This window comes from Rhagoletis zephyria, unplaced genomic scaffold, assembly GCF_001687245.7.
Source record: "Rhagoletis zephyria isolate East Lansing unplaced genomic scaffold, Rhagoletis_zephyria_1.1 Rzeph_scaffold_00555, whole genome shotgun sequence".
NCBI lineage: Eukaryota > Metazoa > Arthropoda > Insecta > Diptera > Tephritidae > Rhagoletis > Rhagoletis zephyria.
This window is the reverse complement of record NW_016157639.1, coordinates 172,939-187,359: the sequence shown is the minus strand read 5'-3', so window position 1 is coordinate 187,359 and position 14,421 is coordinate 172,939. Positions and strand designations below refer to the sequence as shown.

The 14,421-nt window shown below is 36.4% G+C and overlaps 1 protein-coding gene across 2 annotated transcripts in view; it reads right to left on the bottom strand.

The window, feature by feature from the left end:
• The window catches only part of cv-d (vitellogenin-like lipoprotein), a 39,078-nt gene that overhangs the window by 15,920 nt on the left and 8,737 nt on the right, over positions 1-14,421 (bottom strand). For both annotated transcript variants that reach the window (XM_017612515.1, XM_017612514.1), the window contains exons 3-14: positions 7,133-7,360; positions 6,754-7,064; positions 6,151-6,677; positions 5,950-6,084; positions 5,155-5,327; positions 4,881-5,098; positions 3,311-3,530; positions 3,025-3,253; positions 2,466-2,962; positions 2,286-2,401; positions 2,093-2,219; positions 1,768-1,986 (exon numbers count right to left, since the gene is read on the bottom strand). In XM_017612515.1, the coding sequence (XP_017468004.1) occupies positions 1,768-1,986; positions 2,093-2,219; positions 2,286-2,401; positions 2,466-2,962; positions 3,025-3,253; positions 3,311-3,530; positions 4,881-5,098; positions 5,155-5,327; positions 5,950-6,084; positions 6,151-6,677; positions 6,754-7,064; positions 7,133-7,360 (3,000 nt within the window). The remainder of the gene's footprint in view (positions 1-1,767; positions 1,987-2,092; positions 2,220-2,285; positions 2,402-2,465; positions 2,963-3,024; positions 3,254-3,310; positions 3,531-4,880; positions 5,099-5,154; positions 5,328-5,949; positions 6,085-6,150; positions 6,678-6,753; positions 7,065-7,132; positions 7,361-14,421) is intronic.

The window sequence follows — 14,421 nt, the reverse complement described above, 5'->3', positions numbered from 1 at the left end:
ATTTTCAATATTTTGTTTCCGTTATTTTCTGGCCTAGTAACTATTTATTTTGTAATATATTTATTGTTGTTTTTCCACACAAATTTTCACTAATAACGTCCTCAAGCTCAACAAAAAAAAAAAAAAAAAAATNGTTAATACATTTACTTAATTTATAAGATTTGTTCCCGTTTTGTTTTCTGTCAGAAAGTTCCCGAGGTTTTAGTTCTTGAACTGTTATTCGCGAGAAAGTTCCTTAGACTTTTGTTCCCGTTTAGTTCTTTTCCAAACCTTTCCGGCCACTTTTGTTCTCTTAGAAATGTTCTCGAAAGTATTGTTCGCATTTTGTTCTTTTAGGAAAGGCTCCACGGGGTTTTGTTCTACCACTGAAAACGTGCTGGACAGTTTTGTTCTCATTTTGTTTTGCTTTCGAAACGTTCTTGGCAACAAAACTACGAGAACGGCTTTGAGTTTCCGATAGGAGCATGAGCTGTTTAATGGATGAAATCTACTTTGTATGAAATTTAACGTGTTGGGAAATATTTCGCGAGTTGGTTGGCTGAAACAAATCTTGATCTGGATATTTTTGGTTACAGATGAGTGAAAATTGCTATTCTTTTCCTGTATTACTTTCCAACCCGATAGGTAGGCAGGAAAAAAATAGATAACCCATCGATTGCACATTCTATAGGCTTAATACTTTCGACTGAGTAAAAAATAAAAAATAAAAATGATATTTGAATATTTAATTAAAAATAGCCTGGCCAGGATTTTTTCAGCCAACCCACTCGCGAAATATTTATTAACACGTTAAATTTCATATAGATTTCATCCATTAAACAGATGGTTGAAGGTGGTGGCCTTTTCGGATCTTAGACTATTAAGAAGAAATTGTAATTAGCAACCAGAGAAAATTTTGAGTAAAAATGAAGAGGAAATAACTATTTATACGAAAGAGCAATTTAAGGGTTTTTTAAATTTTGTAGGAAACAATATGGTTTTAAGAAAATAATATCTATCAAAATTATAAAATATTTGACTTGATGTAACAAACAATTTTTTTTTGGTAAAAAATAATTTCTTGGGAAAAAACAAATTTTTTGGGAAAAATATTTTCGGAAAAACACTTAAGAAAAAACTTTTTTGAAAAATAAGGCTTGATTTTTTTTTATAGGAACAAAATCATGAAATTAATTAAAACAAGTAGAATAATAAAGTGGGGGAGACATTTTTTTTTACATTGTGTATTATTTTGTTTAACAAAAAAAAAAATAGGTTTAGGGATGCGTCAAAGCTAATAAAGTGTTTCGTAGAAAACCAATATTTATCGATCGGAAGCTCTTAATTTTCAAGAATTCTATACCATTTCTAAGAAAAAATGTGTTTTTTCCATATAAAATACACGCGATGTAGAAAAAGCTTAACATTCTAATTTTTTTTCGTCCCATGTATTTTTGAGCCACCCTATTGTCTACACTTGTATAGTTATCTAGTTAAAACTTATTATTCTATAGTAGGGGTAGTATTCTAACGTCACCAACTGACGATAAACGTGAGAAAACTATGAATTTGTATGGAACTTATAATTTTTTTACGTTTATCGGCAGTTTATTACGTTACACGAATACCCCTAGTGTATTTTATTGTTCTAAATTGAATAAAAAATATAACCAGATACCCATTTCACTACAGAGATAACCAAACAGGAGTGAACCCACACATCGAGTTCTTTTTTTTTAATATGCGAAATTTTTTCATTTAGCCCTTCGGTTTTCTCTTTTAACATACCCTCCAGTCGCGAGTGTCGACTTTCGATGTGCGTTCCAAAGTGCCAATTACATTAAACCAGTTATTCTTAGTTGAGGAGTAAATATCCATTGTAACGTTCCAGCTGTGCAGAGCTTCCGAGACGTCTAAATTACTCGAATGCTCCATGGTAAAGCTGAGCTGCTGTCCAATTTTATCGGCCGTGTTTATTAGATCTTGTTTACAAATCGAGCCATCGATCTATAAAAAAGAAATTTGTTTCATATTTGCTCAAATTGTTGTATTGGACGAGACAGAACGTGGGCGATAGGATCTACTGCTACTTTGAGAACATTTTCGTACCCACCTTCGTTGGTTTTTCATTCTGCACAAGCATCGTAAAGTTTCGGTCATGTCCAAGATGTATCGAACTCAATTGTGCAACACCAAAAACATACATTATAAAGTTTATGACCATATTGCGCGAGAAACCGCTGTCAAAGTAATAAAAAGGTGATGTGAAAATGGGACCAAGAAGCCTTTTAAAAATTCATACTCACTTTTCCATAAACTCTGACTTGAGCAGCATGCCGCGGTACTTATTCAATTCGTTTAGATTTGTTTTAATGGACACTGAAATGCCCAAATCGTCTGTGTCGTATCTGAACAGCTGGAACTGAAAGTAAAGTTTACTCACTAATTGAATTTTGTCTTCAACTCCTTCAACACCTCCAACTTACCACATCCACAAGCCTTTCGGGATACAAGACTTCATCAAAAGGCTGGGTAGCTTTTGTTATCTGTCCACGCGTCGAAGTAATCGAACGCGATTTAAATGAAAGTCCACTTGTCATATTCTCCGGACGCTGGAAGGAATAACGCAAACATTTGCTGGTAATATTCATATTTAGATCAGTATTGAACGGCACATAGATAAGGAAGCCCTGTTCACGATTGATTTCATGATCCAAATTCAAGAATGGATTATAGCTACGACTGCGACATGATGCGTACGACGAGTAACGGGCATCAATCTCCAACGCTGATTTCATGACATCATTGGTGCGATGTTGTGTAATGTTGCCACGCAGTGAAGTGAGTACAGTGGTTTGGAGTAGCACATCGGAAGCGGTGCCCAAAACTGTGGGTACCGAATATTTGGTCATGAAGGGCCAGCGAATGGTTTGCATATTGATGTGGCTATCAGCGCGTATGATAAAACTGACGCGATTGATAACTGAGAATTTGAAAAAAAGTGGGAGAGTGATGGAGAGAGTGCGAAACACAATCAACACTTACGATCGGAGTAGGTTAGTTTTTGAAAAGTTTTCTGATTCAGGTAATACGATAAAACTGTTTTACCCTCCATTTGTAGGATAAATTCAAGATGCAGCGGTTTGGATTCAATAATTGGCGCCTTCAGGGCGTGCAATAATTCCTTGATGTGTTCGAATTTTAAGGGCGTTGCGGTATTCTTCAAAAATTTGTGGAATATGGCATCGGGTAGACCGCGTGCCTTGATATAGAGCTGTGGAGGGAGGAGGGAAACATAAATATTGTATAAAATAAAATCGAAACATCTTACCGCCAATTGCCCGGTAAATTTGCCCAAAGCTTCTGTATCGAACTTGAAATAAGCAACCACTGGCAAGTCTGATTTCGAGTCACCTACCAAAAATACTTGCAACATAGCGCCAATACCGAATTTCGAATCACGATAATCGAAAATATAATTTCCGGTGACCCAGTAACGAGATTCGGGCTTTTGTGGTAAATGTCGATGCATATACGAGAGCAGACGGCGGCTACAGGAGAGAAGGAGAGTGTTACTTAGATATATACACAGAGAAAGGTAGCCAGAGACCTAGTTCATTTTTGGTGCAAAAAATTTTAAGTTCTAATTGTTGTTTAATCGATAGCGAGTACTGATTCTAAGACAAGGCTTCAGAGAGAAATCGAAACGGAGCATCTCTGAGCTCGATCTCTCGACCTATAGACAGATAAAAATAGAGTGAGCACTGCAACCATTTGGTCTATTGTGCCCTAAAATCATCAGAGCACTGCATCTAGACCTAAAGACTTCATAAATTTTTTAATAAATCCCGGTGGTGGGGTGTGTATGTGCTCTTCCCTTGGCCATGGATGTACTGTACACCTCTCCCTTCACCTTCAGTGGCCTCACACTCCAGGAGGAAGTGCAATGTTGTCTCTTTGGCGGAGTCACAAAAGCGACACAGATCGCTTTACCAGATCCCTAGCTTATGCAAGTGGTCTCTTAGCCTACAGTGACTCGTAAAAATACCTATAATTTTTCTTGCCCTCTATTTGGGGAGGTTTATCAGTAGTCTATATCTCTTTAGATTGTACCCCTTAGTAAGCTCTTAGCTTGTCTTGGAGTTTCGCCAATGCAGTTCCCTCATTTCCTTACGCTCCCATGCGTACTATTATCAGTTGGATAATATTATTCTCAGTAAGCACATTAAGCTTCTCCAGGATCAATGAGGATTTGACCTCAAAGGAAGAGAGAGCCATAAGTGCCTACTGACTATAATTTGATATGAGGATATTTTCACTTCGCTATTTCCTACGAAGGTTAATCTCTGCACAAAGACTAATAGCATAAATTCCCACTTGGAAGATGTTTCGGAAGGTTCCCAAGGATACTGAAAGCTTCAGTCTAAGACCATGTTCGCCTATTCAAATACCCCAGGGCTTTTAGAACTGTTTGTGAAAACAGGGCCCGAATCGGAGCATTCGATATCGAGCGTAACTAGAATTGAAATTTGTTTTTAAGATCACGGCCTTCGATAACGAGTTGACTTCTCATTTTAAATTGTATTGCACAGAAAACAGCTGTAATTTTAGTTGATTTGATTCGATTCAAAACGAGGATTCATTGAATCACGAATGCCGCGATTCATGCCCAGCTGTAATTCCACTTCTTTCAGAGTCTAAGTTAACAAAATGATATCATTCGAATAAAGGTATTTGACTTTGACCTACACGTGATGGGAACATATGGAAATCGGATTCCTGTTCAACGACTTATGAATGAAATGAGTTCAGAGATGCACCGCCTCGATTTCCCTTTGTTGAATAAGAGCTTTCATCTATCTTTTCAGACAAGAACAACTCTTGTTAATGCTATCACTTACAGATGTTGATAACAAGGATAAGTCGTCTCGGATATACTCGTAATGGTGGTGCGATAATAGTTAATCATATGCGGATCTGTTTCACTTTGTATGATGCGATGAATACTGATAAGACGTGCTGCTGTCGGATTTGAAATAAGTAGAAGAGTAACAGCAGTGACACGCAGTTCCAAGCTGGCATTGCGTGATTCAAAGATGGGCCAATAAATTTCATAGATCTGTAAAATAAAAATAAAAATTTTAAGCGGCACCTACGATACTACTCTCTTCTTACTCGTTCTGCGCGTTCGGTGGCTAGCGAGAGGGTCGCCCAAGCAGCCAAGAATTTGATATCCTCATTTTCATTCGGATCACTAACAATGGGATCCAGGTAGTTGGCTACGTTGCCCACCTGCAGATTGCTTAGGCCTTGTAGGTACAGCATTTTTAATTCATAGTCACGACTATCTGCGAAACACATTAGGAAGATTAACATTTACATACATGAAGTCTCAATATTTTGAGTTTAGCCGATCTCGCTTTAGTAAAGTTTAATTGTCTTCGGCTGCGCGTCCCCGCGTTAGACCTTTAGGATCAGCACGTCGAGGCCGTAGAAGACACGGCCCTGCCTCCACTCCAGAGGTTCGGTCGAGTCCCTGTTCAGAGACAGAGCCACTTGCCTCAACGGGCCACATGGGTCTTCAATCCGTAGGACCCTCTAATCACTCGTTGGAAGAGCCTAATTATGTTTTGTAGCATCCTTAAGATGCTCTCCGGCGAAGATGGCGTCATCAGCAACCACACCATGGCCTGACTGGAATGTCTTTCCAGTCCAACACTTCCAGATTTGCACCACTTTCAGATAGCTCCCACCTTTGCGACGGTCTTATAGCGCCACCGACCTCGCATCATCACAATCTACCATCTTGAAGTGGCCCTGGTACCAGCTGGCATCTCTGCACGCGGAAGGGGTTCCGGGTTCTCCAACAAGACGTTTGCTAGAGCCGCCTTCACCCACCTCCATTGTTCCCGAGGGATAGCGCCGAGTTCATTAAACTTTACTAAATGGAACTGACAGCATATGACTTACTCAAATAAAGATTAAAGTATTTTTGTACATATTCCTCAAAAACGTCCTTATTAATGCGGCCAGCCATGAAAACGTTGTGTACCAGTGTGGAGAAACTCAAAATTGCCGCTTGGTGCACGTCTGGACGATCAGGGCCTAAAAAGATAAAATAATTATGCGTAAAACTACACTTCTAAGCCTTATTTTCCTTTCTGAATTTACCCAATGTCAAAAAGACCTCGCATTCTTTCACCAATTCCAGCGACAGCTCGAATATATGGAAGGGTATTGAAATTAAAAGTTGCACTGCAATCGTAGACTTAAGATCTTTCTCCAGCACCAAATCTCGCGTTAAAAATACAGACGCTTTAGTGCCGATACGCGGTATAATCTCGTGAAAAATATTCCTTATAGTCTCTTGCCGGTACGAAGTTCCTATATCCACATCTCTATAAAGTTTTTTCACCGAATCGTAATCCATTTCGGAGAGCACTTTTATCAAATCTGAAACCGCTGTGTCATAAGGTTCGCCAAATTGTAGCTCAGAATTTTCCAGACCCTCTGCAAGGCTGTTCAACATGCTGGATGCGGCTGTCATTAATGACTCTTGCAGCTGCGGATTGCGACCACCTGTCGGATCGTTAATATCGATGGGTAATAGCTCAAGGCCCGATATCTCAGAGCACATGGAAGTCTCAATATCAATGGGATTGTCCAGAGACGTCTCATTCAAGAAATTGAGTAAGAGTCTAAAATAAGAGAGTGGCAATGTTAGATTTACTCCTCAACCTTAAGATCAATTAAATTTGCGATCTCTTTACATACTCCGAGTTGATAAATTGCGCCTCGCCCGTCGACTCAAATGTGTGTATCAAAGTTGTGCCCTTCACATGAGCCATGCTGAGGAAGTAGCCAGTCACTGGGTGTGGTAACATGCCATAAATGGCTTCGTTGCCGATGATGACATTCTTTTGAAAGTCGAATTCACACGTATTCGAGGGCACATTGCTGCGTGTCACGTGTATGGCTTCCGAAAAGGGTGTGCAATTCTTCAATTCCGGTGTTTTGCGTATGGAAATGTAATTGGTTTTGTTCGATACGAAATACTCTGTCGAACATTTGCCATGTATGCCGATCTATTGCGAGAAATCAAAGCGTGAGTGACCAATTGAATTGTAAAGAAAGCGTAATTTTAAATGCGTACCTCATCTACGACGAAAGCGCCGGTAGATTCAACTTGAAATTGAAGTATAGATGCTATGGCACGTTTGAAATTCGTCGACCAAATAGGATCTGCTTCTTTGAAGAAGAGATGTGAGACGGTGCCGTCTTGTGTGAGTACGATTTTGAAGGGCTTGTAGGGTGGATACATTTCCTTATTCTGCAGGAATTTCTCACCGGAATTATTGAGTGTTATATCATCGATGACAAGCTAAAAAGAAAAGATAGGCGATAATTATAAAAGGGCATACGTTGGTTAAATTATAGGGCGGCATTGCTGGCAAAATGCCACGAGCCCCCGATCCGTGAGGGCCACGGCCCGAGAGACCGCTAGCTTAACCTAGCAATATAACCTATCAATTTTAACAACACTAATTACTTAAACGTTATAATTTTTTAAGTACTTAAAATCAATTAAAGTGAGGTACAACTAAGGACTATATGGTCAACATTTTTGTCGTTAACGTTACAGTCGCACGTATATTTCTGTTCATATTTCTGAAACGTTGTGTAATAAACCTCAAAAGCTACATTTTATATATAGACACTTGTTTCCTATCTTTTCTTGTTTTAACGATAAATATAGTTTCTTGGGAGTCAGTTATATATAAGTTATAATAGGTTTGTTCCACAAGCTACTCGAAGTCACTTCGAGTTACAAATACGCGTTTCACAAGTAACTTTTAGAGTTTATTTGATATACGCCGACAATTTGAACTTTGCTCGAGTTTTTCTACAAGTAGGTTGTGGAACAAACCTAATGGGCCGTATGAATAAAAATAAGCCATTGCTTTTTCTTAAAAAAAAAAAAAAAAAATAACGTCACAGAAACGGAAAACGTGGCAAACCCTGCAAAGTTAAAAATTAAACGAAAGTGTTTTAATAGTGATCGAAGTTTAAGAAACTATAAATATATTAAATTTTGGATAATGCACGTTGTTGACAAATCTATGTATAAATCGAAAATCCTACTAAATAATATAAATGTGAAAGTTTGTGAGTATGTTTGTTTGTAGCCCTTTTACGCTATAACGGCTGGAAGTATTTCAATGAAATTTGGCCTACTTATAGGCTATGACCTTGATTGGCATATAGGATATATTTTGAAGGGGTTGCCACTTTTTTCAAAAGTTAAAACGAACTGTTTAACAAGTTAAATAAATTGTTACAACAATGTGGGTGTCAAACAAAAGCAGTTTAAAAACGATTTATTAAAAAAAATATTTTTGAAGAGAGTTACCACCTTTCATAAACTTAATGTCAATTTAATTAACTGTTTAAATCGAATATTTTAGTATGGGTACCATATTAGAAAGGTTTAAGACAAATTTATTTCTAAATATTTTTAAATAGGGTTGCCAGCCGTTAAGAAATTCAAATACAATTTAATTAAAAGGCTAAACGAAATGTTTTATTATGGGTATCAAACGAGAGAGGGTTAAGAAAACTTTCTTTCGAAAATTTATTTGAAGGGAGTTGCCACCCGTTTCGAGATTTTAAACCGTTTTAATCAAACCTACTAGCATTATAAATGTGTGAAAGTTTGAGTTAGTGAGTGTATATGTTTGTTGCTCTTTCTTAATAAAGTATGGCTCACTCATAGGCCATGTCCTGGATTAACATACAGGATATTTTTATGAAGGGGGTTGCCACTTTTTCAAAATTTATAATCAACTATTTGTTAAGTTAGATGAAATATTACAATACCCATATTGTTAAAAAAAAGGTTCAAAAATATTTTTGAAGAGAGGTGCCACCTTTTTATAAACATAAAATCAATTTAAATCAATATTTCAGTGTGGGTTTTATTTAAATGAAAAGATTTGAGACACATTTATTTGCAGATATTTTAGACGAGTGTTGCCACCTATTAAGAAATTCATAATCAATTTACTTAACAAGTTTTACGAATTGTTTTAATACGGGCATCGAAGGACAGAGGTAACCCACCAGTTGCCACCAGTTTAGAAATTTAAAATCAATTTAATCGGCAAGTTAAACGAAATATTCAAATGTAGGTGTCAAACGGTAGAGGTTTTAGTAAGCTTTGCGAACTTTCAAGCCCCTGCAACTGGGCTTGACTGGAAAAAATGTACCAAAAATGGTAGGTACATTTCGCCCAAAATGGCAACCGCGAGCAGGATACATAAATACTACTTCTACATAAATACTGCTTCTATTTAAGAAAAAACGACTCAAAATGTTGGCCCGACGCTCTTATTAGGCTAGGCCTCTTACCAACAATTGACGACTAGTTTTTGTAATGACTGAAGTGTACCATTTTGAAAACGTTTTGATACGAACTTGATGCAAATATGCTTTGTTAGATGCTTTTGCCATTCCCTTAACGCCGGTTCAGATATTCATGGCTTCTATAACTATCCGTAATAGCAAGTGAAATTTTAAAATTTTTTGGGTTAAATAAATAAATCCGTTCTGATACGACGTACAACCACTTTCTGACAACGTAAAGACTCACACCACAAATTAGCGAAAGTGTCGGCAAAATGCAAGGCCGCGAAACATTTATGTGTTTTTTTTTAGTTCGTCAATATTAAACAATAGTCGAATCGACTAACATTAGTTCTCTAGGTTTAAGAATGAATGAACATATATGTATATGTATGAATGTATATACAAATATACATAGTAAATAATTGGAATTCGCCCTTCTGTGTGTTCGCTGTATCCTGCGTAAGCGTAAAGCGTTGGTTAAACTTACACTGATCAGCTGATTCTGGGAGATTATGCGCTCTATGCGGAGTATAATTACATTCCTGCTTCACATGCGCTGCTTTTCTATGCCCTGCACTGCAATGTTAGTATAACCAGCTCTTAACTGGACGAGCGTGTGGTACCGCTAGCAACAACAAATCACACGCTCATTCAGTTACAATTACACAGCATACAACGAGTACACAAAAGAGCGAACTCCTCTATACAATCATAAGTAACCGAGGATAAGAGTATTTAATACCAAAATAATTGTATTTTTAAAAAACGAATTTGCCGTTGCCTGTGACGTCAGTGATAAGGCCCAAATCCACATATGTAGTATGTATTCATATGTACATATGCACATATGTATGTATGTAAAAGTAAATGCATGTCGAGCCCCATCCGCAAAAATAATGCAAACGATGTCGCTTACGATTTTTTGTTAGGGGTCGATATGTTCCTGAATAAACAAAAGAAAATGTGGAATATGTGAATAATATACTTGTTGAAAATTTTATAATCAATGCTAGTAAATAGCTATACATTAAAAAAGAAAGTAAAGTTATTTAGCACAGAATTTTTGAGTTTATTACCAGTTTTCTTATTTTTGAGTCTGCCAACTAAGGCTGCCACCTGAAATTTTTAGTTTGTACTACATTTTTCCATAAAATGTACGACTGGATTTAAAAGTTTGAAATTTATTAATTTAAGTCACAGATGGGGTTTAATATCAGGCTAAAGTTTTTTTAAAGTGACAGATGAGGATATTGAATGGAAGATCCCTTATACGGTAATACAAAATAATTTTCAACAAAAAAAATTATATAGTCCGAGATTATTCATATACATGTACATATATTTTCGAAGCCATAGTTTATTTTTTATTGTTTCTCGTTATGTACGTACTATGTTTATATATTATCGCAGCAAGATAAACAGACACTGTTCGCTGGGCGGTGAGCTTACTACTGGAAGGCACAGTACTCTTGGTGTTTTGAATTTGAATTTTTTTTGCTGTAGGAAATCTCGGAAGCTCTCGTTGGGATAAAGGTTGTTGCTTGTGTCGGCAAAATTATAGTTTTGTATCTACATATAATACCGTGCGACAGTCGATTTTACACACAAAAAAATCAATAGCTCTAGTAATTAAATACTTTTCAACATGCATTAACATAGTCGACTCTTCTTTTGTTTACAATTTGGTTGTAAAAGACACTAGCTGAGGATTAGACACATTTACCAGAATTTACCAGCAAAAAATCTTCGGACTAAAACTGGTAACTTCTGACAGATAGAGGCCCTTTTTCGTCCTCTCAATTTTCAGAGAACCGAGTACGGGATCGATTTCCTGTAAAATCTGACTAATTTTAACTGTTACTGACTATTCCGAGCTCGTACGCGATTGCACCTAATATTTTGCCGAAACTAGGGGCCATAAATAGTAAAACTACGTTGTTTTTTTACCTTCCTTTTAGTAACTTGGGACGTAACTATGTAATATTGTTGCGCCTAAAAGATGCAGCGATTCCTATTCTCAAGTTACATACCTGATGACAGTACGAATGGCAATTATAATAGGTAGGTTTTAGTTTTTTAAACTATAATTTTATTCTCTCTGACGTCAAAATTTTCCTAAACGGACTCTGGAATTTTAAAGATAGGATTAATTAAAAAAATTATTTAAAAAACTCAGTACAGCATAAGAGTATGGGTATCGTATAAAAGAGAGAGTTCGGTAAAATTAAAAAAAGGTAAACTTTTTTGGTGCGTGAAAGTTTGAAATAAATATTTTTGAAAAAAATTGTATGTTAAGTATTTGTATACACAAGATCATGACCGTTCTTGTGAACCAAAAGACTTAAATTTGTTTAAACTCTACAGAAATTTCTCTTTCATCTGGTACCCATATTATTATGCTACCTTGCACTGAATTTTTTAATTAATTTTTAACCGACTTCAAAAAAAAGGAGGAGGTTATCAATTCGTCGGATTTTTTTTTATGCATGCTACCGCATAACTTTGGACCACTTAAACCGATTTCTATAATTCTTTTCTTTTTTTTTTAAGAAAAGGTGGCACCTAGGAGGTGGTACCATACTAATTTAGCTTACATTCGATCATTGCATCATGAAGACATTAACGGTACTCTTAAGTTTTTATATGAGAATTGAAGTCGGTTTGGGTTTTCGCTTAAAAACTACTTTTGAAAGAAATCCTGGCGTCAGAGAGAAAACCCAAAAACGCGGTTTTACTATATCTGAGCCATAATATCGTGAGTATATTGATTGTTTTAGTGTTTTTTAAATACTTTGTTTTTTGTCGCACGGTGGTAAATAATTGCTTCAACTAGTGGTGGAGACACGGTCGTCCGCCCGGGACAGAGATTCAAAGCCAGCTACGGAGGCTATTTCTTATTATTTAGGTCAATATTCTTATTATTTGGCCCAGTGTATAATCCAAATGCATATGTGTATGTATATATGTATTACGCCTATTACGATTCTTGAGCGGAGAACGGTCATCAGGGGTAATCAGCTGTTTGTGTGATAAGCCTTTATTTTCTGCCCTTTTGCTCGATAGAGACGTACACACATACTAGTATATTACATGCACATATGTATACTATGTAAAAACATATGTATGTACTTATGCATATTGTATAATCATAGAACAGTTTGCATGTATGTATTCGGCTGAGCTGTTGTTCGAAGTTGAGATATTCTCAGATTAATCATTGCCGGCTTATGCGAGTTGCTATGAGTTTACTTGTAAATATTTACTTTTTTTTGCACTTCAAACACACACATATATGTATGTATGTACATCCATATACGAAGGAGCATATATACATATATATATGTGATATTCTTAAAAGTTATTTGTACACTAGGGTGGTTCAAAAAAAGTGAAGTCGGAATTTTAATGTTCTCACGCTCTAGGATTGTTTCTATACCGAAAAAATATATGTACCCCTTTACTATTTACTTTGAAATCAAAAAATATTTAAAGGACGCTCAAAGCTCTTAAAGTTTTCCATGTATTTTGTATGGGGTAAAACAATTTTCCGTAGAAATGGTATAGAATTCTTTTGAATCCAAATTTTAATTTAACCATTAATAGTATATAACCATTAATAGTAACTAATAACTAAGTAACTTTTTAATAGTAACTATTTTTATAGGTCACCCAAAAACCCCACAAAATGCAACGAGGGACACATTAAAAATCTTTAGTATCAAAGCAATGGTCTCCTGAAGAGAAAAAGATTTTTCCAAACGAAAATATTGATTTTCGAGGATTCTTACCATTTCCACGAAAAGTAGTTCTTCTTACATATAAAATACATGCAAAATTTTGAGCGCTTTGACCGACCTCTAAAATTTTTTTGATTTCAAAATAAAAAAAGGTGTTAAATTTTTTCGATATAAAACAGCCCGACCTTTCTTTTTTCACATGCATTTTTAGACCAGCCTATTGTACACACATGTGATGCTGTTTGGGTTATGAAACGTGACACCAATTGCCACGATTCGTCGCCTATCTGCTGATAGTTGGCGGTCGGCTGACAATGAGTTCCCACAATCCCTACGCCAATCTGTGAAATACATAGTGCAGCATTTGCAAATTGTGCGTGCGAGCGATTCAATGATAATGCCCTGTAGAAAAATGTTCAACATTTTTGTTTTAAAACATGGATGACAGATTATGGAAACGAAGTTATGGAGTGAAACAAATTATTTGCGGAGAACAGCATCTCTTAAATAGGAAGATTTTTGGCCAACAACCAAACGCGCGCTGTGGTCTGAGAGGAGCGGAAAGTCATAAGTTCCGAGACGTCTCGACCAACTCAGCGGCTAGGTCGGATTTTACAGAAATTTGCCATGTAGTACCTTTGCCTTGAAATGAAGAGGTGTAAAAAACGGCATAGATTGGAGAATTTTCTCGGCCACTACATTAATTAGCAAGTATGAAAGATGATATCGGATTTTAATAGAATTTGGTTTTTATAAATATGTTTTTTAAGATAATAATAGTCTACATGTATACACTGTGTATGTTTATATGTATATACATATGTATGTACATTGGACCATACTAGAAAAAAAGTTCGCCACACTCCCTTGAATTTAAAGTAGTTTTGCAAGGCAATTTCAAAATTTTGTTTTTTTTTTTGGCCGAAGGAAGGGTCTTTTTTATACATTTTTCACCATATCGTTGGATCTTAAATTAAGATGTATCGATGTTCTAGTCTCGAGGTGAAAAATTTTCTTTGTTCAAAGTTCATCGACCTCAAATACCCCGTTCTAGTTCTTACCCACCTTTCTGTAACAATTTTCTACCAAGGCGAATTGAGATATGAATTCGCCGCCCTGTTCTCTACTGCTAATGGGTAGTAGATAATGACTTATATTCTCTACCAGTAGGGAAATAATCGGTAGAGAAGAGTTACAGAAACNTTTCTGTAACAATTTTCTACCAAGGCGAATTGAGATATGAATACGCCGCCCTGTTCTCTACTGCTAATGGGTAGTAGAGAAATAATCGGTAGAGAAG